The 23,716-nt window shown below is 41.8% G+C and overlaps 1 protein-coding gene across 3 annotated transcripts in view; it reads right to left on the bottom strand.

Annotated features, from left to right (window-relative positions):
* Positions 1–2,042: 2,042 nt before the first annotated feature.
* Positions 2,043–23,716, bottom strand: part of LOC106563513 (transmembrane protein 164) — a 48,028-nt gene continuing 26,354 nt past the window's right edge. For 2 of the 3 annotated variants that reach the window (XM_014129166.3, XM_014129168.3), the window contains exons 3-6: positions 21,131–21,197; positions 12,480–12,558; positions 6,822–6,922; positions 2,043–6,391 (exon numbers count right to left, since the gene is read on the bottom strand). In XM_014129166.3, coding sequence (XP_013984641.1) covers positions 6,185–6,391; positions 6,822–6,922; positions 12,480–12,558; positions 21,131–21,197 — 454 coding nt within the window. In that variant the 3' untranslated portion in view covers positions 2,043–6,184. Of the gene's footprint in view, positions 6,392–6,605; positions 6,923–12,479; positions 12,559–21,130; positions 21,198–23,716 lie in introns of all 3 variants that reach the window. The other variant, XR_006757678.2, reaches the window with a different exon arrangement.

Below are 23,716 nucleotides of genomic sequence, written 5' to 3'. Positions count from 1 at the left end.
CAACCACCCCGAACCACATAAAACAAATACACTCTGCCACGTCCTGACCAAACTACAATTACAAATAATCCCTAATACTGGTCAGGACGTGACCGGAGGCCTACAAACCTGACTCAGTTACACCAGCTCTGTCAGGAGGAATGGGCCAAAATTCACCCGACTTATTGTGGGAAGCTTGTGGAAGGCTACCCGAAATGTTTGACCCAAGTTAAACAATTTAAAGGCAATGCTACCAAATACTAATTGAGTGTATGTGAACTTCTGACCCACTGGGAATGTGATGAAAGAATTAAAAGCTGAAATAAATAATTCTCTCTACTATTATTCTGACATTTCACATTCTTAAAATAAAGTGGTGATCCTAACTGACCTAAAACAGGGAATTTTTACTTGGATTAAATGTCAGGAATTGTGAAAAACTGAGTTTAAATGTATTTGGCTAAGGTGTATGTAAACTTCTGACTTGTAGATACGCTACACATACTGAGACAGCTGTTTCATTCGCTCTGATGTTTTCTCCAGTGAGATACACTTCCTTCAATTCCCAAGAGGCTGAATGTATGAAACACAGAGAAACAAAAGATACAAAATAATGTATGTATTCTTTTTTTACATTTTTTTTTTGGGGGGGGGGGCATTTTTTAGGGAAGCCTGGCATCTATGAATACACGCCACTAATCTACACTTAACAAAAATATAAATGCAAGGTTTTACTGAGTTACAGTTCATAAGGGAATTCAGTCAATTGAAATAAATAAATTAGGCCTTCATCTATGGATTTCACATGACTGGGAATACAGATATGCATCAGTTGGTCACTGATGCCTTAAAAAAAAAGGTAGGGGCGTGGACCAGAAAACCAGTCAGTATCTGGTGTGACCTCATGCAGCACGACATATCCTGATCATTTGATTAGGCTGTTGATTGTGGCCTGTGGAATATTGTCCCCACCCTCTACAGTGGCTGTGTGAAGTTGGTCGTACACGTCAAACCAGAGCATCCCAAACATGCTCAACGAATGAAATGTCTGGTGAGTATGCAGGCAATGGAAGAAGTGAGACATTTTCAGGTTCCAGGAATTGTGTACAGATCCTTGTGAAATGGTATTGTGCATCATCATGCTGAAATATGAGGTGATGGTGGTGGATGAATGGCACAACAATGGGCCTCAGGATCTTGTCACGGTAACTCCGTGCATTCAAATTCCCATCGATAAAATGCAATTGTGTTCACTGTCCGCAGCTTATGCCTGCCCATATCATAACCTCACCATGGGGCACTCCTCTGTTCACTACGTTGACATCAGTAAACCGCTCGCCCACACAACGCCATCTGCCCGGTTCAGTTGAAATCGAGATTCATCCGTGAAGAGCACACTTCTTCAGCGTGCCTGTGGTCATCGAAGGTGAGCGTTTACCCACTGAAGTCGGTTACGTCCCTGGTGAAGACAACGAGCACAGAGAGACTGTTTCTGACAGTTTGTGGAGAAATTCTTCAGTTGTGCAAACCCACAGTTTCTTCAGCTGTTCGGGTGGCTGGTCTCAGACGATCCTGCAGGTGAAGAAGCCGGATGTGGAGGTCCTGGGCTGGCGTTGTTGCATGTAGTCTGCGGTCATGAGTCCGGTTGGATGTACTGCCAAATTCTCTAAAACAACGTAGGAGGCGGCTTATGGTAGAGAAATGAACACTCAATTCTCTGGCAAATGCTCTGGTGGACTTTCCTGCAGTCAGCATGCTATTTGGACACTCCCTCAAAACTTGAGACATCTGTGGCATTGTGTTATGTGACAAAAATGCACATTTTAATGGCCTTTTATTGTCCCCAGCACAAGTTGCACTTGGGTAAAGATCATGCTGTTTAATCAGCTTCTTGATATGCCACACCTGTCAGGTGGATAGATTGTCTTGTCCAAGGAAAATGCTCACCCACCCTGATGTAAACACATTTGTGCACCAAATGAAATAAGCTTTTTGTGAGTATGGATGGAACATTTCTGGGATCTTTTGTTTCACCTCATGAAACATGGGACCAACGCTTCACATTTGGCATTTATATTTTTATTCAATGTATTATTTGTACCTGAGGTATTCACTGAGAAAATAGAATTAAAGGGCAAAAATGACTTTTATTGTCAATAAATACAAGTGCACATTCACCCAGAAAAAAAACAAGTGTACAAAAGTAAACCATATCCCCCTTTTTTTTTTGTTTTACGTGTAATTGTAAAGTAACACAAATATCCCTCATTACAAAATGGGAGCGATCCAATGATCGAAGTGAATAGGAAATGCTACTTAAAACCTCTTCAATGGGCTGTAATACTTCCCTTAAAACAGGGGTTCCCAATTACTGTCCCAATGTAGAGCTATGCAGGTTATCAATAAACAGATGCACTATGTGATCATGTATATAGAACATATATATTGGGGTACATGATATGGACTGAAATTGGGATGGCCCTTAATTAACCTGGGGCACAACACTCAGAATGTAGACTGAAGTGTAAAGTAAAGAACAACAGGCCTGGTTCACAATCTCGTGATAGAGAATAATCAACATTATAGTTTAATCTGCAACCTTGACAGTTGTGCCCCACTGAATATGGCCCATGATTTCAAAAAATATATATTTAATGAATAATTTCTGAAGGCCATCTCTTCCTCTAAGATCCCTGTATCTCTCAACAGGCACAGGACATTGTTCCTCTCACCCTTTCGACAAAACGTGCTGCACCAAAATACCTACATCAAGATACTTTCCTGTCATTTCCCCTCCATTATAATCTGATAGGACAGAAAACAGTCTTCGTCTATGAAAAGGCCCCCTACATCATATTTCTTTCACCTCTGCAGTTTTGTAAAATCAGTGATGGAGAAATGGGATAAAGAAGCAGGAGCCTCTTTCATAGATACCATTTGATCCAGCAAATGAGAAGACGTGAGGAACAGGTTTGTCCATGTAAGTCATTGAAGAGGCTGTGACTGAGGCTGTCTGACCACAGATATCATGACAGGGAAAGCTGCTTCACAGCTGTTACTCTTCAAACAATCATAAAGTGATGGTTTTTACAATGGATTAAACATGTCACAGATAAAATGTTACAAACACAAAATGTCAACTTGACCCATATCCAGGCCAACTAGCATGGCAAACCCAAATAACAATGAGTTCAGTGACATCTAAGAGAGCTCTAAAATGTTTTACTGAACATAACTACAAAAGGTAACTTTAGAAATACAAAGTATCTCGTATTCAGAAAATCGGACCAAAACAAGAAACAAAGGCAAATTTCATCTGGCCAGCCCCACATCAAGAACTACCAAACTCCAGAAGTCTTTCGCATAGGCACCTATTTTGCGCATAGGCGCCTGAGCAATGGGGAAAATGGAGCAGCTACAACCCCACTTTCAAAATAGAGGTGCAAACATCAGTTTTAACCCCCACTTTTTACCAGAAAATGATCATCCATTGGATAATTGTAAATGATTAGTAATGTTTGTATTAAAATGTATATGTCCATTTGAGAAATAATCAGTAGGCCAAATATTACATGCTTACATCTGTGAAATATTTTTCCTCCCCAAGCTGTTTACAGGCATTTAACACCATTCTGCATTTTTGTCATCTATTTTCCCCAACTTCAAATCAATTAAATCACTTTGTTAAATTTTTTTCCATTAAGTTACAAAAGTAACAGTTCTGGCTGAGCCCCATATGGGAGCGCACAATGGCCGCTTCACGGTTATAATGTAGCCAAGTGGTGTCTGTATGCGACTATGTTCTAAATGAAAAAGCACAGGGTATTTGGATCTCCATAAAACAGCTCTGCTTGCGGACCCGGCTCCACGAGGGGGCAGTTAAAACGTGTGCCACTTCAGTTTTATGTCTCTATACAAAAACAGCAAAAAAATTATAATTATCGAGTGACAGGTTGGCGCAAAATCGATATGCGCACCTTAGAGTGTGTGTGTATGTGTAGGGGGGCTATGGAAAGCTACTGGGCGGTTAGGTATGACTCCTTTGGGTTTCCATAAAAAGCGGGGGAAAAATGCTGCTCATCTGTGGTAGGCTACGTGAATAATGTGATACGCCTCTGCCTGTAATAGGCTCATTTGATTTGTAAGGGCAGATCAGGTTCAGTTAAAGCCCCACCACTACAGAGTTTAGTTAGCTTCTTAGCTAGCTGTAAAAGGTGTTAGTGTTATTAGCCTATTTTGCTCTAACCAGCTAATCTGCCACGATGGATATCAGAAACGAAACCGCCGCCAAGCCCAGCAGCGATGACGCTGCCGAGCTCCAGCTAGCTCAGCGTGAAGAGCCTACTCACTCTTCCACAAGCGCCACTAGGATAATGTCTCCACAGACCCCTCCACCTGTTCCTGATGATCTTGGAACAAAGAAGCCAGCCCAGGTTAGCAAAGAATTCTACCCTAGCTGCAGGTTTTCTGGGCCGTATTCCAAGGCGGGTATTCTAACTGGAAGCATGCTATTGATAGAATCAAAGGATTCGCTAGGAATTCATGAACCATTTGAAATGCACTGCACTGTGGAAAGAAAACGTTTTAAGTGCTATGGGAACTGAGGTGTCAACACTTGTTAATGATAGGCAACTGGCACGAACTCCTTTTCCACTTTGACAAATGTGTTAAGTCAGCACAGACGAAGCATGCTACACATAAGGAAAGCTCAACTAATCCAACTGGCATTTGTGTGGGATCTTACAAGATGATTTCAGGGAGAATGGAATGATTGATTACTCAGGAAGTTCCACAGAGCATCAAGGAGGCTGCAACTCTTCTGAAAAGGTAAGAAACAATCTAGCTGGTTGGTTTTATCAAAATCTTGGTAGTATAGCCAGTGACATCCTTTTCAGCAACAACCTAGAGTATGAATGGCAAATTTATATTCTTTGCCAAACGGGCTTGCTTAGTGTGTAGGGAGTTGTACATGGTGCTGATAGAGCACTCAATGGTCTCGGCCTTTGAACTTTTACGTTTATTGTGGTATAGCGCGATATAAGCAGAATTCATTATAATTCTAATGGAAGAACCCAAATGATAGCTACATATCGATACGTTTCACCAGTCAAATAGAACATAGGCTTTCTTGGCAGCCTATTGGTTTTCATATTTTTAAAATGGAACTGTAATGGTAACGTATTTATGGTAGGCCGGCATTGCTTAATTGATTACAGGGGGAGGAACAGGGTTGGAGAGCCCTGCTGTAGACTGTGGTTATTTGCATTCTCCTTTTGTTTACTGTTAATGTAACTAGCCTAGATTCTGTTATGCCTTTATCAATCTGATATTGTTTATAGCCCTATAGTAGGCCTAACTCGGTTTTGTTCTGTTCACATTCGCTGTTGTCGTTCTTCTAAGTCAAACTGCTATTCAGTATTTTTGTTTGCATGAACAACTAGTCTACTACTTTCAGCATTTAGTTTGCATTATTTTGGTAAGACAGCTGTGTGTACGCCTGCATTCACATTAGGCAATTCACCTATTATAAAAAGCCTATATTGTAGCCTATATTCATTACCAAAATGGCCTTGTGTAGGGCGCTGTCCATTGTGCTGATACAGCACAGTGGAGCTGGGCTACAGATTTCACGTTAATCTGTCACATCAAAAAGCACTCACCGGTCTGAGTTTCTGCATTAGAACTTTGTTTATTACGTTATAGCGTGATAAGAATTCAATATAATTCCAATGCAAGAACCCTTAAAAATTGTGCCCCCTTCACCGATTTCAACTGCACCCCTTAATCACTTAAAGCCTGTCCTGGCGCCGGGTCTGTGTGCTTGGTTTGGTAAGTAATTTTGACCAAATAAGCCATTTCTACCCTTTTTTTAATCAAATATGTATGCTGCTGAGACAAGTAAATTGTTTTAATGTTTATGGTGACAGCGCTTCAAACGGTGCCAAAAAAAGTCAAGCCCCCCCCTGTTCCAAGCATTTGCACCCCCACTTTCAGACAAAGTCAGACGCCCATGATTGTGCATGCATATAATGCAATCCAGCACAAACACTAAAGGAATGATATTTCATTGACTCTGAAATGCTTATTTCTTTACAGTAGAAATAAATATGGTAAAAGTGGTACAGATGCATTGAAAATCCCAACATAAGAGCAGGCGTTTGGATTGAAAAAGGCCACGTTCGTGTTTGTCTCTGTGTGTGGGTGTTCAGTCAATCTTCTTGCTGCGCAGTCTGGCGGTGTCCAGCAAGTACCTGCAGGTGGGGCCGGTGTGGTGGGAGAGGAGGGTCAGGGCCTTCCCATGGATCAGGGTCAACAGTGTCTGGTGACCCGCAGCCCAAACCCGGTACCAAGGCCCATAAAATGGATCTGACACTGCTGGACACAGCATGTTGTTCAGGTTGACCTCGGTCATCTGGGAAGAGGGAGAGAAAAGTGAGAGACTATGTAGAAGGAGAAACACTGAAGCCACAGGAGGTTGGGGAGGACGGGCTCGTGGTAATGAATGGAGTGGAATTAGTAGAATGGTATCAAATACCTAAAAACGCATGCTTTCCAGGTGTATAATACCATTCCATTTGCTCCGTTCCGGCCATTATTATGAGCCGTTCTCCCTTCAGCAGACCTACTGTGACGGTGGCCTTGCTTGGTGTTTGTTTCATTCATGCCATCAGTCAGGTAGTGTGGGAGAAGAGCAGTCCGCTGTGTCATGCTGGTGTGACCTGTACATTACTGTCTGACTCCTATATCTGTGTCATGTGTCTTGTTACTGGCCTCTCCTTTAAGAGCGAGTGAAGAGGAGTTGCACCAAGTGTCCAGTAGAGGGCTCCCTCCATCAATCTTACCAGGCCCAGGCCCTGCAGGAACAGGAAGTGATAAAGGAACAGGATGCCAGTGGAGAGGATAGCCCACCACATGTCCCCCAGGGGCTCTGGCTTGTACACACCTGGGAGGGGGAGGGGGGATGAATAGTAAATGTATGAATATTATTCAAAACAGAACTGAAAATACAGTTATGGATTACTTCCATTTTATGGCAGAGTAATCACTATGGGTATTCTCAAGTTCCCTTGAAAATTAAAGAATGCAGCTGGCAGTGGATTTCTTTGCTCCCGAGACCCACTATTGCATGCCTTTTCACTATGGGTGTGCCGATCTGTCATACTCATATTCGTAATTACTTGTGATCGGAAAATCCGGAAGTGCACATTAAAATACCGGTAATGCCTATACCTTAAGTGTGCATTACTGCGCTATATCACCCAGCGTACATCATTGTTTCTTCAGTCATTGTAAAAAAAAAAAAGAGAAATGCACATGATTTACTTACTTGGTCCTATTCAATTATGAACGGAATAGGCTAATAAATTGCCTAATGCATGGCCAGTTACCACTGACTGCATTTATTCCAGACAGATTCAGATGAAGGTAGGCAAATTTTTTGCCCCATATATTGTTTCACTTTTGTGAGAAGCAAAACTTCTCCCAACACTTTTACAATCAAAATAAACAATTACATTTGTGATATTATTTTCGAATGATTTGTTGCGTGGCAAACATGCCTGGGCGAGAAAAAGTAGCAAGCAAGCATGGGCTTGGATCACAACAAAACGAGAGACTTATACGGACAGAAAGTAGGCCTACTAAACAAGGCAAAGTAGACAGACAAAAACAACTTATGGCCTCAGCAAAGTGTGAGAGCAAAATTGCAAGATTATGCTATAACACTGTAATTGCATCAAATGGTTGTTTTATGCAACAGAATAAGGGGTTGTTAGAACACTCATCTGTGTGTGTTCTACTGAGGGTGGGCCTCTGAGATGAAACACTGACAGGAGATTTACCATGTCTTTGGGTGATACCGCATTCCATAGCATGAGTTAATGTTTCTGTACTGGGGTACCATGGGGAGATGGCTCCACTATGGAGTTGGGGGGACAGACCCTGGTCTCCACACAATGAGGACAGTATTTACAGCAGATACGGTTTGCTGTGAATTATTAGCAACCTTGTGACCCATTCCATACAGCTGTTGTTTGTCATGAACATCCAGGAGGATGGACTTTGCTATAAAATGCTGTCTCTCAAATCCGCTGGTTGAGTTCTCAGTGATCACCTCCAGGGGTGATTACCGACCAGCTCCATTACTGCACTAAATGAAATAATAAAGTTTGATTGTTTTGAAGAAATCTAAAAGTCTCTCCTTTTGATTACAATATTTCCACCACAAAAGTCAACAGGAAATGAATTGATTTAACAATGACTAGCTACGGATTCTGATTTATACACGGAGAAAGGGAGACTTGTACCCTGAGACGAGTGAGTGACACAGAGCCGCGTGTGTCTGTCTGGGAAAATGAGAGCGGCTTGTTCTAATCTAAACGTTGCAGCAGGTTCAACCGATACCCCGCCCATTTTATTTACAGACAAAAACTACCCGATCGTTGTTTAGAGCGCCCAGCGCTTCACACTATTTGAGTGAAAGAAAAATGCATGCTGTCAGCTGAAAATAAATTTTTCCAGATGATGGATAATTAGAAAATACTTGTCATAATCGTATTCGAAAAATTCTCCATATCCGTTTCGATACTCGTTTTCTCCGAGTACTCAGCACAGCCCTACTTTTCACTATGTTAAAAAACAGTGCTGAGTAGATAGTGTGTGCATGTACTAAGAACGTTTGTATTTTTAATAATATTTGTATTGAGTTTTATTGAATATCATGTGAAAATGTGTACTGACAATGCAATTGTTGTTTGTCCAATGCGGTTGCTTAAACATAAGAAAACAGCACTGAGTAGGTATGAATGGCAGCGTCTAGTTTGTTGTTCGGTTTCACAATAATAATCAAATGCGGCCTTTGCTTTAATGAGGCCCTTCCCACCCAGACCTCCCTTTTTGTTAATATATTACAATGATTCCCTACACGAGTCAGTGAATGTTTTCTCACAAACTAAAATTGAACAAACAGTGTAGAATTTTAGCAGCCAGGAAATGAGAGTGATTTCTACATTGGCCGCTTGACCAGATTTCCACTAGATAACAGCCACGAAGTCAAAACAGCTTTCCCACTTTGACAACAGGTGCCAGCCCCGCGGGAGATATCAATAAGCGAATATCACAACACTGGCCAGACAATCACAACACTGGCGGGTAAATAATACTGTGAAACACTATCATTACACTATTACTGCAGTATTCAGACCCCTTGACTGTTTCCACATTTCGTTATGTTATAGCCTTATTCTAAAATGGAATAAATAAATAAATATCCTCAGCAATCTACACACAATACCCCATAAAGCCAAAACGAAAAACAGTTTTTTAGAAATGGTTGCAAATTTATTACAAATAAAATACAGAAATACCTTATTAACATAAGTATTCAGACCCTTTACTATGAGACTCGAAAGTGAGCTCAGGTGCATCCTGTTTCCATTGATCATCCTTGATGTTTCTACAACTTGGAGTCCACCTGTGGTAAATTCAAATGATTGGACATGATTTCGAAAAAGCCACACCTGTCTATACAACACCCCTGTCTATATAAAAAGGTCTCACAGTTGACAGTGCATGTCAGAGCATAAACCAAGCCATGAGGTCGGAATTGTCCGTAGAGCTCCGAGACAGGATCCTGTCGAGGCACAGAACTGGGGAAGGGTACCAAAACATTTCTGCAGCATTGAAGGTCCCCAAGAACACAGTGGCCTCCATTCTTAAATGGAAGAAGTTTGGAACCACCAAGACTCTTCCTAGAGCTGGCCGCCCGGCCAAACTGAGCAATCAGGGGAGAAGGGCCTTGGTCAGGGAGGTGACCAAGAACCCGATGGTCACTCTGACAGAGTTCTAGAGTTTCTCTGTGGAGATGGGAGAACCTTCCAGAAGGACAACCATCTCTGCAGCACTCCCCTAATCATGCATTAATGATAGTAGCAGGACAGATGCCACTCCTCAGTAAAAGGCACATGACAGCCCGCTTGGAGTTTGCCAAACGGCACCTAAATACTCTCAGACCATGAGAAACTAGGTTCTCTGGTCTGATGAAACCAATATTGAACTCTTTGGCCTGAATGCCAAGCATCACGTCTGGAGGAAACCTGGCAACATCCATACGGTGAAGCATGGTGTGGAGATGTTTTTCAGCGGCAGGGACTGGGAGACAAGTCAGGATCAAGGCAAAGATGAACGGAGCAAAATACAGAGAGATCCTTGATGAAAACCTGCTCCAGAGAGCTCATGACCTCAGACTGGGGCGAAAGGTTCACCTTCCAACAGGACAACGACCCTAATACCACAGCCAAGACAACGCAGGAGTGGCTCTGAAAGTCCTTGAATGGCCCAGCCAGAGCCCGAACTTGAACCAGATCGAACATCTCTGGAGAGACCTGGAAATAGCTGTACAGTGATGCTCCCCATCTAACCTGACAGAGCTTGAGGATCTGCAGAGAAGAATGGGAGAAACTCCCCAAATACAGGTGTGCCAAGCTTGTAGCAGTATTATTAGAGAGGGGTAAAGATAAAGGTTTTGTTCGGGTGCCAAGCAGGTATTAACCAAGCCGAAAGGAAAAGAGTAGAATAGAGAGGATACCACTACCAGACCCACACACATCAGCAGAACAGACTGCCTAGAGTGTAGCCTGTTTGCCAGATAGCCAGTGGAGAGAAGAGAGAAGACACACCATATAAACCCACGTCACAGCACAGGGGTAACCCCACCAATAATACCTCATATAATAATAATAATAATAATAATGGCAGAGAAATTGAACCGCAACTTAATAGAAACCATTTACAAGAAAGAACCCAGTCATCAGAGGATTTGCACTAATCTCTATTACCCCCCAGTGGAGGAGTGCAGAGGGTATGAATGTGGGGGTGTTCATAGACAAAACAAAGGCCTTAAAATGTCCAAAATCTTCTCGGCCACATGTCATTAGAAATCACACCACCTCAATACAGTTCAAATAACAACACACACACTTGCAAGCAACCTCCCTTTTAACTAAAATGTCAACCCAAATTCTTCTGGCAGGGCAATAAGAGTCCAGCGATAATGAACATCAACGGGAAGCGCATAAGAATAGAAAGTGTGCTGCAGTGTAAAGCACTGGAACGATAGACGGAAGAGAAAGAGATCTTAATGCAACTGCAAGCCTGAAGTCAACAGCTGTCTGCCCATCTGATGGTTTATTTGTTTGTATGTCAAAACTTCGCAACAATGTTGCTACTAATTCATGCAATTCATAACCGGTGTGGTCCCAAATGAAAACAACCACGACCTAGAGCAGTCACACCGATGACTGAGTTAAACACTTTACAAACTAAACAACATTCATGCAGCATTGCACACAATCAAACTGCCGCGCCAACCAAGAGCTACCTCCCAGAGAGCCGGAAGAACGGTCTTTATTTCCTCCTTCCTTACCGCTGATGCGCTCTTAAAGTGGCAGCGCACGGTGAAGGCTCCGTCCAGGATTTCGCCACAAGCTTGTAGCGTCATACCCAAGAAGACTCGATGCTGTAATCACTGCCAAAGGAGCTTCAACAAAGTACTGAGTAAAGGGTCTGAATACTTATGTAAATGTAATAGCAAAAATTTCTAAAAACCTGTTTTTGCTTTGTCATTATGGGGTATTGTGTGGAGATTGACGAAGAAAATAACAATGTAATACATTTTAGAATAAGGCTGTAATGTAACAAAAATGTGGAAAAAGTTAACGGGTCTGAATACTTTCGAATGGCACTGTATTACGGACATTTTCTGAAATTACAATGCAGAAAAATCCTGTGTAGCACCTTTAAGTCATACTGTTAACGCTACAGTGCAGGTATGGACTTGGTTTTTGGTTAGTTTTTTAGCTTGCCAGTGACGCTGCTATGTCAGGGATATGAATGATTCCTTATGTTCACAGATATGTTGTGTGTAATACATCAGACTGTTTGAATTTGTTAGGAGCCAGGGTATGTGTGTGATCTTAGCGATTTTTCCTTAAAGCTGTCAGAGCGGTTTCATTTTGAAGCAGTTTTGCCTTTTCATTCTATTGGAGAGAAAAGGTAGATCACGATGGAGAGTTCATTCCATTCTCTTTGTTCAAATTGTAGCCTAGTCTGTTGTTGACTGGGGATCAATTTCACTATGTATTGGAGCTAATTCTAACATAGGCCACCGCAGTCTCTATTCCTCTGAATTGTTAAATTCATTTTTTTTTGCCATATTATGTTCGATTTTAATGTTAAACATGGATAATTATCACATTCTCATGAAAAATAAATGGGTTGGCAAAAATGGCATCGCAACACTAGATGGCAGTCTAGTTTTCCCCAGGGCTCCGCCTCTCTCACTGCAACAATCTCATAACTGGGAGAAGGGTTTTGATTGGTTGAGTTAAGGTAGTAGTGATGAGTAACTCAAGATGGTTCAAATTCAACAGATAGTGAAGCACCCATGGAATGGAGACGTCAAAGCACAGAATTCCATAAGTGCAAAAGAAGCCAGCACGTACCTCCTTTCCTGAAGAGGTATACAGGCACCAGGTAGAGCAAGGAATGCTGGATGTAGTACACCTCCTTCTCAAATGGAAGCTGAAGAAACAAAATGGACTAGTGTTCAGTATCTACATGATCATCATCAGCTTCATTATAGCAGTACAGATATGTACATGTCAACAATTAGTGTTTGCCTTACTATATTGAATGTTAAATAATGTCCTGCTCCTGCAATTCACATTGTTTGGAAATGGAAATGTTTGAAACTATATGCGTGAGATTACAATTGGATCAAAACATGACTGGTTTTGGATTCAGTTAGGCTAACTTCCGTAGAAAACAAATAGAACCCTTCCCTAGGCATGAGTGTAACCAATCTGTAAATTGCCAGCCTTAACAGTAAAAGGATCTGTGAGTGAGATGGTGAGCTGGGAGATGGTGAGCTGGAACGGAAAGGGAGAGGTCAGTTGGTACATAATGTGGTTGTGCATCAGCAGGTTCTCTCTTGTCATGTCAGTCACTCACAATTATCCCACACCAGCGTATAGTTTTTTAGATTTAGTCAAGCAGACAGCTCTCTTTTTGTAGTCACTCAGTAAGATATCAAAACCGCACATTTTTCTCTCCACCCCATGGAAAAATGAGTAACAGGGTTCACTTGACATTAACTTTTTTAGCCAATTGTCCTTTTTTTACACCATAGAGATTCAGATAAAAATGTAGGCTACACTGCCTATTGGCTTCATTGCATATTCAAGCCTGTCTCAAAATACAACACTCCCCTTTTAAACCGCTCCTGGAGGATGGTTGGTCACCCTTTGCAGCCTTTAAAATATTGCAACATTACATTTTTACATTTACGTCATTTAGCAGACGCTCTTATCCAGAGCGACTTACAAATTGGTGCATTCACCAATTACAAACAAATACTTTTATGTCTTTAAAAAAAGAATTCCCTCCAGGGCTTGAAATGAAGGATGCCCCGTCAGTGTCTATGGTTGAAAACAGACTCTGGGACAGTTCTGGGATGACAGATCATAAATTCATACAACCACTGCACCTAAAAAATAAATCATCTTAAAGCAAATTAGGCTGATGCAACAGATCAGTCTATTTAGCCTAAAATGTTTATAAAGTTTTAATTCTTCATATTATAAACTCAACAATGCAGACATGGCTGTAGAATACGTGCGAATGTTCCAAAACGCAATTAGCGGAAAACACCGTTCTCAAAAGCGATACGCATGTGTGTGCGGTTTCATGTGACATTGATGAAAATATCCATTCGAAATTAAGACTGGAGCTCTAAATATGCATCAACTAGCATGGGTTACTAATATGACTAGGATTATGCCTTTGGCTTCTGGACAATAAAATACTGTTGAAAACCAATAGAACATGAGAAAAATGCTGGTTTCAATGTCATATTAGTGTTTACAAAATAATTCCCTCAACATTTCTATGGTCGTATTTTGGCTAGGCTACTTTGAAACAAGGTAAGACATGCATCATAAAATAAAAAACATTAAGGGTTTCAACAATTAAGTTGATGGTTAAATAGTCGTAAAATGCTGACCACCTCCGCTCAGATTCAAGTTATGTGAATTCCTGCACTCTCCGGTCTTGTGTGGATCTAAAACAAACCGTGCCTTGAGGACAACTTGTATATAGCCTCGTTATTGCCATTTATTGTGTTACTTTAGTATTACTATTTTCTTTTGATCCATTTGTTAAATGTTATTACATTTTCGTACTAGTTAAATTAAAATTATATTAAAACCTCTTACATCTAGACGTTCCGCTAGCGGAACACCTGCTCCAATATCCAATGATAGGCGTGGCGCGAATTACAAATTGATCAAAAATCCAAAAACTTCAATTTTTCAAACATATGACTATTGTACAGCATTTTAAAGACAAGACTCTCCTTTATCTAACCACACTGTCCGATTTCAAAAAGGCTTTACAACGAAAGCAAAACATTAGATTATGTCAGCAGAGTACCCAGCCAGAAATGATCAGACACCCATTTTTCAAGCTAGCATATAATGTCACAAAAAACAAAACCACAGCTAAATGCAGCACTAACCTTTGATGATCTTCATCAGATGACACTCCTAGGACATTATGTTATACAATACATGCATGTTTTGTTCAATCAAGTTCATATTTATATAAAAAAACAGCTTTTTACATTAGCATGTGACGTTCAGAACTAGCATTCCCACCGAACACTTCCGGTGAATTTAGTAAATTACTCACGATAAACGTTCACAAAAAACAAATTATTTTAAGAATTATAGATACAGAACTCCTTTATGCAATCGCTATGTCCGGTGAAAGCACATTTTGCAATATTCTGAGTAGATAGCCTGGCCATCATGGCTAGCTATTTTGACACCCACCAAGTGTGGTACTCACCAAACTCAGATTTACTATAAGAAAAATTGGATTACCTTTGCTGTTCTTTGTCAGAATGCACTCCCAGGACTTCTACAATAACAAATGTTGGTTTGGTTCCAAATAATCCATAGTTATATCCAAATAGAGGCCTTTTGTTCGTGCGTTCAAGACACTATCCGAAGGGTAAAGAAGGGTGACGCGCCCGGCGCGTTTCGTGACAAAAAAATTCAAAATATTCCATTACCGTACTTCGAAGCATGTCAAACGCTGTTTAAAATCAATTTTTATGCGATTTTTCTCGTAAAAAAGCGATAATATTCCGACCGGGAAACCCTGTTTTCATTCAAAGACGAAAAAATAAAAACATGGAGTCGTCTCGTGCACGCGCCCCCAGTCTCATTGTTCTCAGATCGACCACTATCCAAATGCGCTACTGTTTTTCAGCCATGGCCTGCAAAGGCATCATTCAACGTTCTGGCGCCTTCTGAGAGCCTATGGGAGCGTTAGAAAATGTCACGTTACAGCAGAGATCCCCTGTTTTGGATAGAGATGATCAAGAAGGCCAAGAAATAGTCAGAGAGGGCGCTTCCTGTTTGGAATCTTCTCGGGTTTTGGCCTGCCAAATGAGTTCTGTTATACTCACAGACACCATTCAAACAGTTTTTGAAACTTTGGAGTGTTTTCTATCCAAAGCTAATAATTATATGCATATTCTAGTTTCTGGGCAGGAGTAAGGGAAAGCATTGTTGGGAAAGGGCTCGTAAGTAATAATTTCACGACAAAGTCTACACTTAATGTTGTATTCGGCGCATGTGACAAAATATGATTTAATTATTTAGACGTTAATTATTATCTGCCAAACATGACTGGCGTTTAGCCTCGATTTTCTGTAATAAAAAAAAAAAAAGTCTCATCTAAGTTTGGCTACATTTTCTGGCGCCTCCATCACGTCAGCATCGGTTTGGACTGCAGAGAATATGCACGAAGGCCCAACAAAATGTAGCTTTGGGCCCCCAAAATGCTCTGACTGCATGTGTGGGTATGGATGAGGGTAGCAGATGCGTGAGCCATTGCCCCCCCCCATGATGAGTTCAGATTGTATATGTGGCCCCCACCCACATCAAAGTTGCCCATCCCTGCCTTAGATGATCGGATATGACCTTTGGATGACCTGTCTCTGCTGTAGCATACACAGCCCCACCCCCCAAAAAATAAACCACACCCTTGCCTTTCGTGACCACTGACTTTGCTGATAGTAAATACCATTTTCCTCAAAGTAGCTATGATTGAGATGTGGTTTTCCCACCAAGCTATCTTAACATGAATTCACAAACTAAGTAGCTCTGGATAAGAGGATCTGCTAAATGACACATTTTTATGTGTGAGAGGAGCCTCACTGTTTGTCAGAGGTTCCTGAGAGCCGCCTGTCACATGTTGCTGCTGTTAGTCAGCCAACATCACAATAAACCCAGCCGGCCTGCCGGCCTGTCTGTCTGCCGGCCTGTCTGTCTGTCTGCCGGCCTGTCTGCCTGTCTGTCTGCCTGCTGCCTGTCTGTCTGTCTGCCGCGCGCGACTGCCAGGCAGCAGTAAAAGGGAATTGGTGGTCACAGGCCCAGAGCAAGTCAAGGGGACTCAAGTGTCCCGAAGGGCAAAGCCACATAATGAGGCCATAGTTATGCAAGTAGTATTTGTCTTTACTGCTGTTAAACATTCAATACAGTTGACACAACATGGCTGGAAAACTTGACTTGAGACATTCAAAGGATACATTAACTTTTTAAAAGACGGACAAATCTTCTGTATGAACAAAAACGATTCCAAATCCTTACTGCTCATCAGAATGACCATCCGTCCAACCCGGACAGCATGGATTAACAATCTTCAGGAAATAAACTAATTCCATTCAGGTATTGTGAGCTGGACTAAAATAAAAATGAATGTCTTGTTCGGTCTGGATATTTACCACCATGTGTGTGCTTTGTTTAACTATTTAGAAAATAGTTTGGAATGAAGTAGAAATGTGTGGCCATGCTTTCCTTGCTATTGAGATATGAAATGAGAAAGTACTTGGTGTGTGTTCTGGACAGACAGCAGATAGTTGGATATAAAACACAGGAAGATAACAGTGATCTTGTAATCACAGTGTGAGAAATGTTTTACCAACAATGTCACTATAACAGGCCTTACTGTTTACTGTTTACATGTTCAGGAAATGACAAGTTTCAAAACACACCCAATAGGCCTATCTGTTAAAAACGATCAACACACTAACACAGCCATATGATCTCTGGTGAGCGTGTGACCGTTGAGAAATAACAATAGTATTACAAAGCACTGATCAGTGTGAAATAAAACTTTGATGACGCATCCCCCTCACCATGTAGCTCAGATTTACCAAACTCGGTCCTGGGGACCCCAAGGGGTGCACGTTTTGGTTTTTGCCCTAGCACTACACAGCTGATTCAAATAATTAACTCATCATCAAGCTTTGATTATTTGAATCAGCTGATGTAGCTTTACAAGACATATTCCAGCTGGACATGTGGCTCCTCCCCAGGACAGAGCACGTCCATCCCTACACACCAAATCAAATTGTATTTGTCACATACACATGGTTAGCAGATGTTCATGCAAGTGTAACCCCCCAGGTTTGTGCCAGCATCAAGGACAAGATATGGTTCATCTTCTCCCTCTATGATAAAGGAATTGATATTGACTGTTCAAACAATAAAAGTACTGGGATATGAATCTCTATGCTCCACTGACACCTCCCTTTGGTTAAATCCTGGCAAGGATCTATCATACACGGGATGTATTCAGTAAGGTAAAACCTAGCAGATAGAAATGTAATGAATAGAGCTGACAATTTCCTATTCTTCATGACAGACAATCATATTCTACACAATTGTTTCAAGTTTTATTTGTCACATGCACAAGTACAGTGGAATTAATAACTAGCAAGCCCTTCCCAACAACCCAGTATTCAAAATCAAAAAGTATAACAAGAAAAAGAAAAATAAGTAATAAAAACAGGAGTGTAAGCTTTACTCAACAAAAATATGAACATTACATGCAGTGTTGGTCCCATGTTTCATGAGCGTAAATAAAAGATCCTCCAAAACATTCCATACACACAAAAAGCTTATTTCTCTCATTGTGCACAAATGTATTTACATCCCTGTTAGTGAGAAGGTCTCCTTTGCCAAGATAATTCATCCACCTGACAGTTTGTCGGCCTCATGACCGCAGACCACATGTAACCACTCCAGCCCAGGACCGCCACATCCGGCTTCTTCACCAGCGGGATCGTCTGAGACCAGTCACCCAGACAGCTGATGAAACTGTGGGTTTGCACAATCAAAGAATTTCTTTACAAACTGTCAAAAACTGTCTCAGGGAAACTCATCTGCGTGCTTCCTCACCCGGGTATTGACCTGACTGCAGTTCAGCGTCATAACCGACTTCAGTGGGCAAATGCTCACCTTCGATGGTCACTGGCATGCAGGAGAAGTGTGCTCTTCACGGATGAATCCCAGTTTCAACTGTACCGTGCAGATGGCAGACTGGTATGGCGTCGTGTGGGCGTCGTGTGGGCGAGAGGTAAGCTGATGTCAACATTGTGAACAGAGTGCCCCATGGTGGCAGTGGGGTTATGGTATGGGCAGGCATAAACTAGGATCAACAAACACAATCGCATTTTATCTATGGCAATGCTGTGACGAAATCCTGAGGCCCATTGTTGTACCATTCATCTGCTGTAATCACCTCATGTTTCAGCATGATAATACACGGCCCCATTTCGCAAGGATCTGTACACAATTCCTGGAAGCTGAAAATGTCTGTTCTTCCATGGCCTGCAATCTCACCAGACATGTCATCCATTTAGCATGTTTGCGATGCTCTGGATTGATGCGTACGACAGCGTGTTCCAGTTCCCGACAATATCCAGCAACTTCACACAGCCATTGAAGAGGAGTGAGACAACATTCCACAGGCCGCAATCAGCAGTCTGATCAACTCTATGTGAAGGAGATGTGTCACGCTGCATGAGGAAAATGTTGTTTTTTACCCACGCCCCTACTTTTTAGGTATCTGTGACCAACAGATGTATATCTGTATCCCAGTCATGTTAAATCCACAGACTAGGGCCTAATGAATTCATTTAAATTTCCTTATATGAACTGTAACTCAGTAAAATCTTAGAAATGGTTGGATGTTGTGTTTATTTTTGTTCAGTGTACATACAGGGTCAGTGAAAGTACCACATTTACAGTGTGCTGTACTGTAGTAGTTGAGGTACATTGTATCTGAAACTTAACGTTGCACTCTCGTGAACAGGCCCCAGGTACGTCCTGAAACATGATATTCCACACTGCCCACGAGCAGGTGCCATTGACACATGAATGGATGTCTGTTGCATGTGTATGAGACACAATGACTTGACACGAAAACAGAGATAGCCTAGTCCATAGCCTAGAGAACATGCCCATATAGTCCATGGGGAGGAGATGGTTCCATCCTGCTTTGGTGAGGTACTAAGAGACTGAACTCTTATAACCATCTGACCTGTGGTATTCAGAAGCTGCGTTGTTGACCCATAGCATACAGTAAATGTGCACTTCCAAATCAGATCATCAGACCTACAGGATGTGATCACAACACCTCTACTTCCCAGAGGTATTTACATTTTAGTCATTTAGCAGACGCTCTTATCCAGAGCGACTTACAGTAGTGAATGCATACATTTCATTTTTTTTCCCTTCGCCGTACTGGTCCCCCGTGGGAATCGAACCCATAACCCTGGCGTTGCAAACACCATGCTCTACCAACTGAGCCACACGGGACTGAGACTTCCCTGTAGGGGGATTGGAACAGTACCAATAAGGCAGAAGTCTAGAGGAAGCCAAAATAATCCTCACATACAATGTTGTCAGTCATTTCAGGGGCTGGGCCAGACTCAGCATTGAATTGAGTATTGTGCTTTTTTGTGCAAGAGAAACTGAAGCGCTTTTGAGTCATTGGTGGATGAATGTTTGGGAAGGCGGTAATGAAATGTGGAAGTGGCTGAATAGGCCTAATTGAATTTGGGCTTGGTTTCCATGGCTGAGATGTGATTAGTAGCAAGAGAGACATTATTCAAGAGCAGGGAGCAGAGCTACTCTTGAGGAAAAGTGAAATGCAGCAAAAAGAGCAGCCCGAGGACAGAGAGAAAAAGAGCAGCCCGAGGACAGAGAGAAAAAGAGCAGCCCGAGGACAGAGAGAAAAAGAGCAGCCCGAGGACAGAGAGAAAAAGAGCAGCCCGAGGACAGAGAGAAAAAGAGCAGCCCGAGGACAGAGAGAAAAAGAGCAGCCCGAGGACAGAGAGAAAAAGAGCAGCCCGAGGACAGAGAGAAAAAGAGCAGCCCGAGGACAGAGAGAAAAAGAGCAGCCCGAGGACAGAGAGAAAAAGAGCAGCCCGAGGACAGAGAGAAAAAGAGCAGCCCGAGGACAGAGAGAAAAAGAGCAGCCCGAGGACAGAGAGAAAAAGAGCAGCCCGAGGACAGAGAGAAAAAGAGCAGCCCGAGGACAGAGAGAAAAGGAGCAGCCCGAGGACAGAGAGAAAAAGAGCAGCCCGAGGACAGAGAGAAAAAGAGCAGCCCGAGGACAGAGAGAAAAAGAGCAGCCCGAGGACAGAGAGAACAAGAGCAGCCTGAGGACAGAGAGAAAAAGAGCAAGTGGGGGTTGTGACAGGGCAGTTTCACAGTCATTCTGTCAGCAGCAGCCAAGCACAGCTACTGTAGGGCTCTGCTTTTACTGTTTCACATTCAATTACTGAGTCCGGAAGGCTCATAAAAAGAGTATGGTCTCCCCGATCCTATTCTGTGACCACGTCACCATGGTTACATTGGATTGAGAGAAGTTGATATTTTCCGAGATGCATTACACATCTGCCATTGTCAACTAGAGACGGTTACATTTGGTTACAGAAAAACATCTCATCAAGTCCCTGAGAACAGTAGGACGTCATCGCTGTGTTCATCTTCTGCACAAAGGACAGTTATGTTACTTTCCCACAAGGCTAGGAGATGCAACCTTGGGGTTTTTCTCTGTCCTGATACTGTATTCTTCAAACAAACATGGTATTTCAGCTTCCTGATACAGTATTTTTCAAATAAATACAACTTTTTAACCATAAGCAATGCACAATGGGAGTGGAAGTCTAATTGTGAGTGACTGCAGTGCTCGCTAATACAGTGAATTTAACAGATGGGTGATGGTTTCTTACCAGCCTAGTGTTGACCACAGGGAAGACGAGGGCCAGTAGGGCACCGTTCAGCATATGGACCTGAAGCCTGCGGACAGAGAGTACACATCACACACTTAACTCCATAATCAACAAAACCAAATAAGAGTTTGCTTAAGATTCTGCAAGCCAAATGCATCATATACCATATGATACCAACCAGCACCTGTCAAAGTGCTAGGCTAGTATGGAAACGTGCTACACTTGGACCGGTGGTTTAATGCAATGAACTTGGGCATCCGCAGATGATAATTTAGGTAGATTCATTGTTTGTGTATCTCATATACTTGTATATATCCTCATTTTGTAGTGCACCCTACATCTGGTTGTTGATCATCTTCAGCATGGCCCATGTGACATGACATAATCCTGTAGCTTTTGCATTACATCTCATTTCCTTTCCTCAGGGAACCCAGATTAGTCTTCATATCCTTTTCAGTCATTTTGTTTCTATGCTGACTAGTTCAGCTACATTTAAATTCTCTGACTGCGTGGCAGAAGGACAAGGCAGGGTCCTGATTGGAACAGGGAGGGTTTGGAGGCCAGCATGGCTGTGGTCCAGCTCCAACCTTCCTAATTAAGTAGAGGACAGAGAACAGGGCCCAGGTGTTCTGTACTGACCCCCACCTTAGGGGTCCTCCCCCTGCTATAAGACCCTACCCCCATAAGTAGAGGCTGACAGGCATGTCTGCAGTTTGGGAGTGATTGGTGCTGTGATACGGATCCTAGTTGGAGTCTCAATGACTTTGAGTGATGTTTGTTATCTACAACTAATGGCTCTGCTCTTTTCTCTATGGGGATCCTTTAGGGATGGAACGATTCACCAATACGCATCGGTCCACGAATCAAATGTTTAAGATACAAGTGCATCGATTCGCGGACCCCAAACCGATCCAAATGTAGCATGCTTTGGCTAGAAAATCGATTCAAATGTTAAGAATCGGCAGTTCACACATTTTTTTTGCTCATATTCCTAAACCTGTCCCTGACAAAAAATTATAATCTTGGCCGACCGATAATCTGTTCTTTCGACTAATCGATTGGGCAACATTTTTAAACATGCATTTTACCATGTATACACACACACACACACACACACACACACACACACACACACACACACACACACACACCTTGTGTTTTAATAAATCAACTATATATACACACACATGCATTGAGCTTGTCTGAAGCTTTAATTAAGCACAATGTTTGATGAAATAAGGCAATAATGACTCAAAAAGGGAGCCAGAGATCAAGATAACCAGAAAAAAAATAATTATTAACCTCTTTGGGCTAGGGGGCAGTATTCGGAAGTTTGGATGACTGAGGTGCCCAAAGTAAACTGCCTGTTACTCAGGCCCAGAAGCTAGTATATGCATATAATTGGTAGTATTGGATAGAAAACACTAAAGTTTACAAAAAACGGTTAAAATAATGTCTGTGAGTATAACAGAACTGATATAGCAGGCGAAAACCCGAGGAAAATCCATCAGGGGGGAAAAAAATTGAGCTCACCACTCATTATAATGGCTGTCTATGGGAATATGAATGGAATACCTCCCAGATTGCAGTTCCCAGGGCTTCCAGTAGATGTCAACAGTCTTTAGAAAGAGTCAGGCTTAAATATATATTTTTTTAAATAGCTAGAATTTGTAGTTTTTGTAAGTGGCTCCCATTTTGGTTGTAGTGTTGTGGTGCGCACTTCGTTATTTATCTCCGGTAATGAACATACTATTCTCCATCTTAAATTGTATTGTTTATTTACATATTAGGGTACCTGAGGATTGATTAGAAATGTTGTTTGACTTGTTTGGACGAAGTTTATTGGTAACTTTCGGGATTCATTTGCATGCATTTTGAACGAGGAAAACCGGTGGATTACTGAGTCAAGCGCGCCAACTAAACTGACTTTTTTGGGATATAAAAGGACTTTATCGAACAAAAGGACCATTTGTGATGTAGCTGGGACCCTTTGGATTGCAAACAGAGGAAGATCTTCAAAGGTAAGTGATTTATTTTATCGCTATTTCTGACTTTCGTGATGCCTCTGCTTGGTTGGAAAATGTTTAATGTGTTTGTATGCGGGCGCGGTCCTCAGATAATCGCATGGTGTGCTTTTGCAGTAAAGCCTTTTTGAAATCTGAAAAAGCAGCTGGATTAACAAGAAGTTAAGCTTTTAAACGATGTTAGACACTTGTATTTTCATGAATGTTTAATATTCCGAATTTTGTATTTTGAATTTCACCGGATGTTGGCCAGGTGGGACGGTAGCGTCCCACCTACCCCAAAGAAGTTTTAACTTGACGAGCGTCCTCCCGCTCCTACTGGTATTCGCAGACTGCTGTTACTCTCCTGAAGTTGCCGGTAATAGGTTGCTGACTGCCAATTTATTTTACAATTTCTACTGATCTGCATGCCAGTTATGGTTTTCATGTGCACATTTTTGCGGAACAGTTTCATTTCATTTCTAATAAAGTATTTTTATCTCAAAATAATTGGTCTGTCAAAATCTAAAATCTAAATTATGCAAACTTAAAAAGTAACTTCAATTGCCATTGCCAACTATGT

This window comes from Salmo salar, chromosome 11 (genome assembly GCF_965601325.2).
Source record: "Salmo salar chromosome 11, fSalSal1, whole genome shotgun sequence".
NCBI lineage: Eukaryota > Metazoa > Chordata > Actinopteri > Salmoniformes > Salmonidae > Salmo > Salmo salar.
Note: the sequence above shows the minus strand (reverse complement) of the source record. Positions and strands in the feature narration are given on the sequence as shown.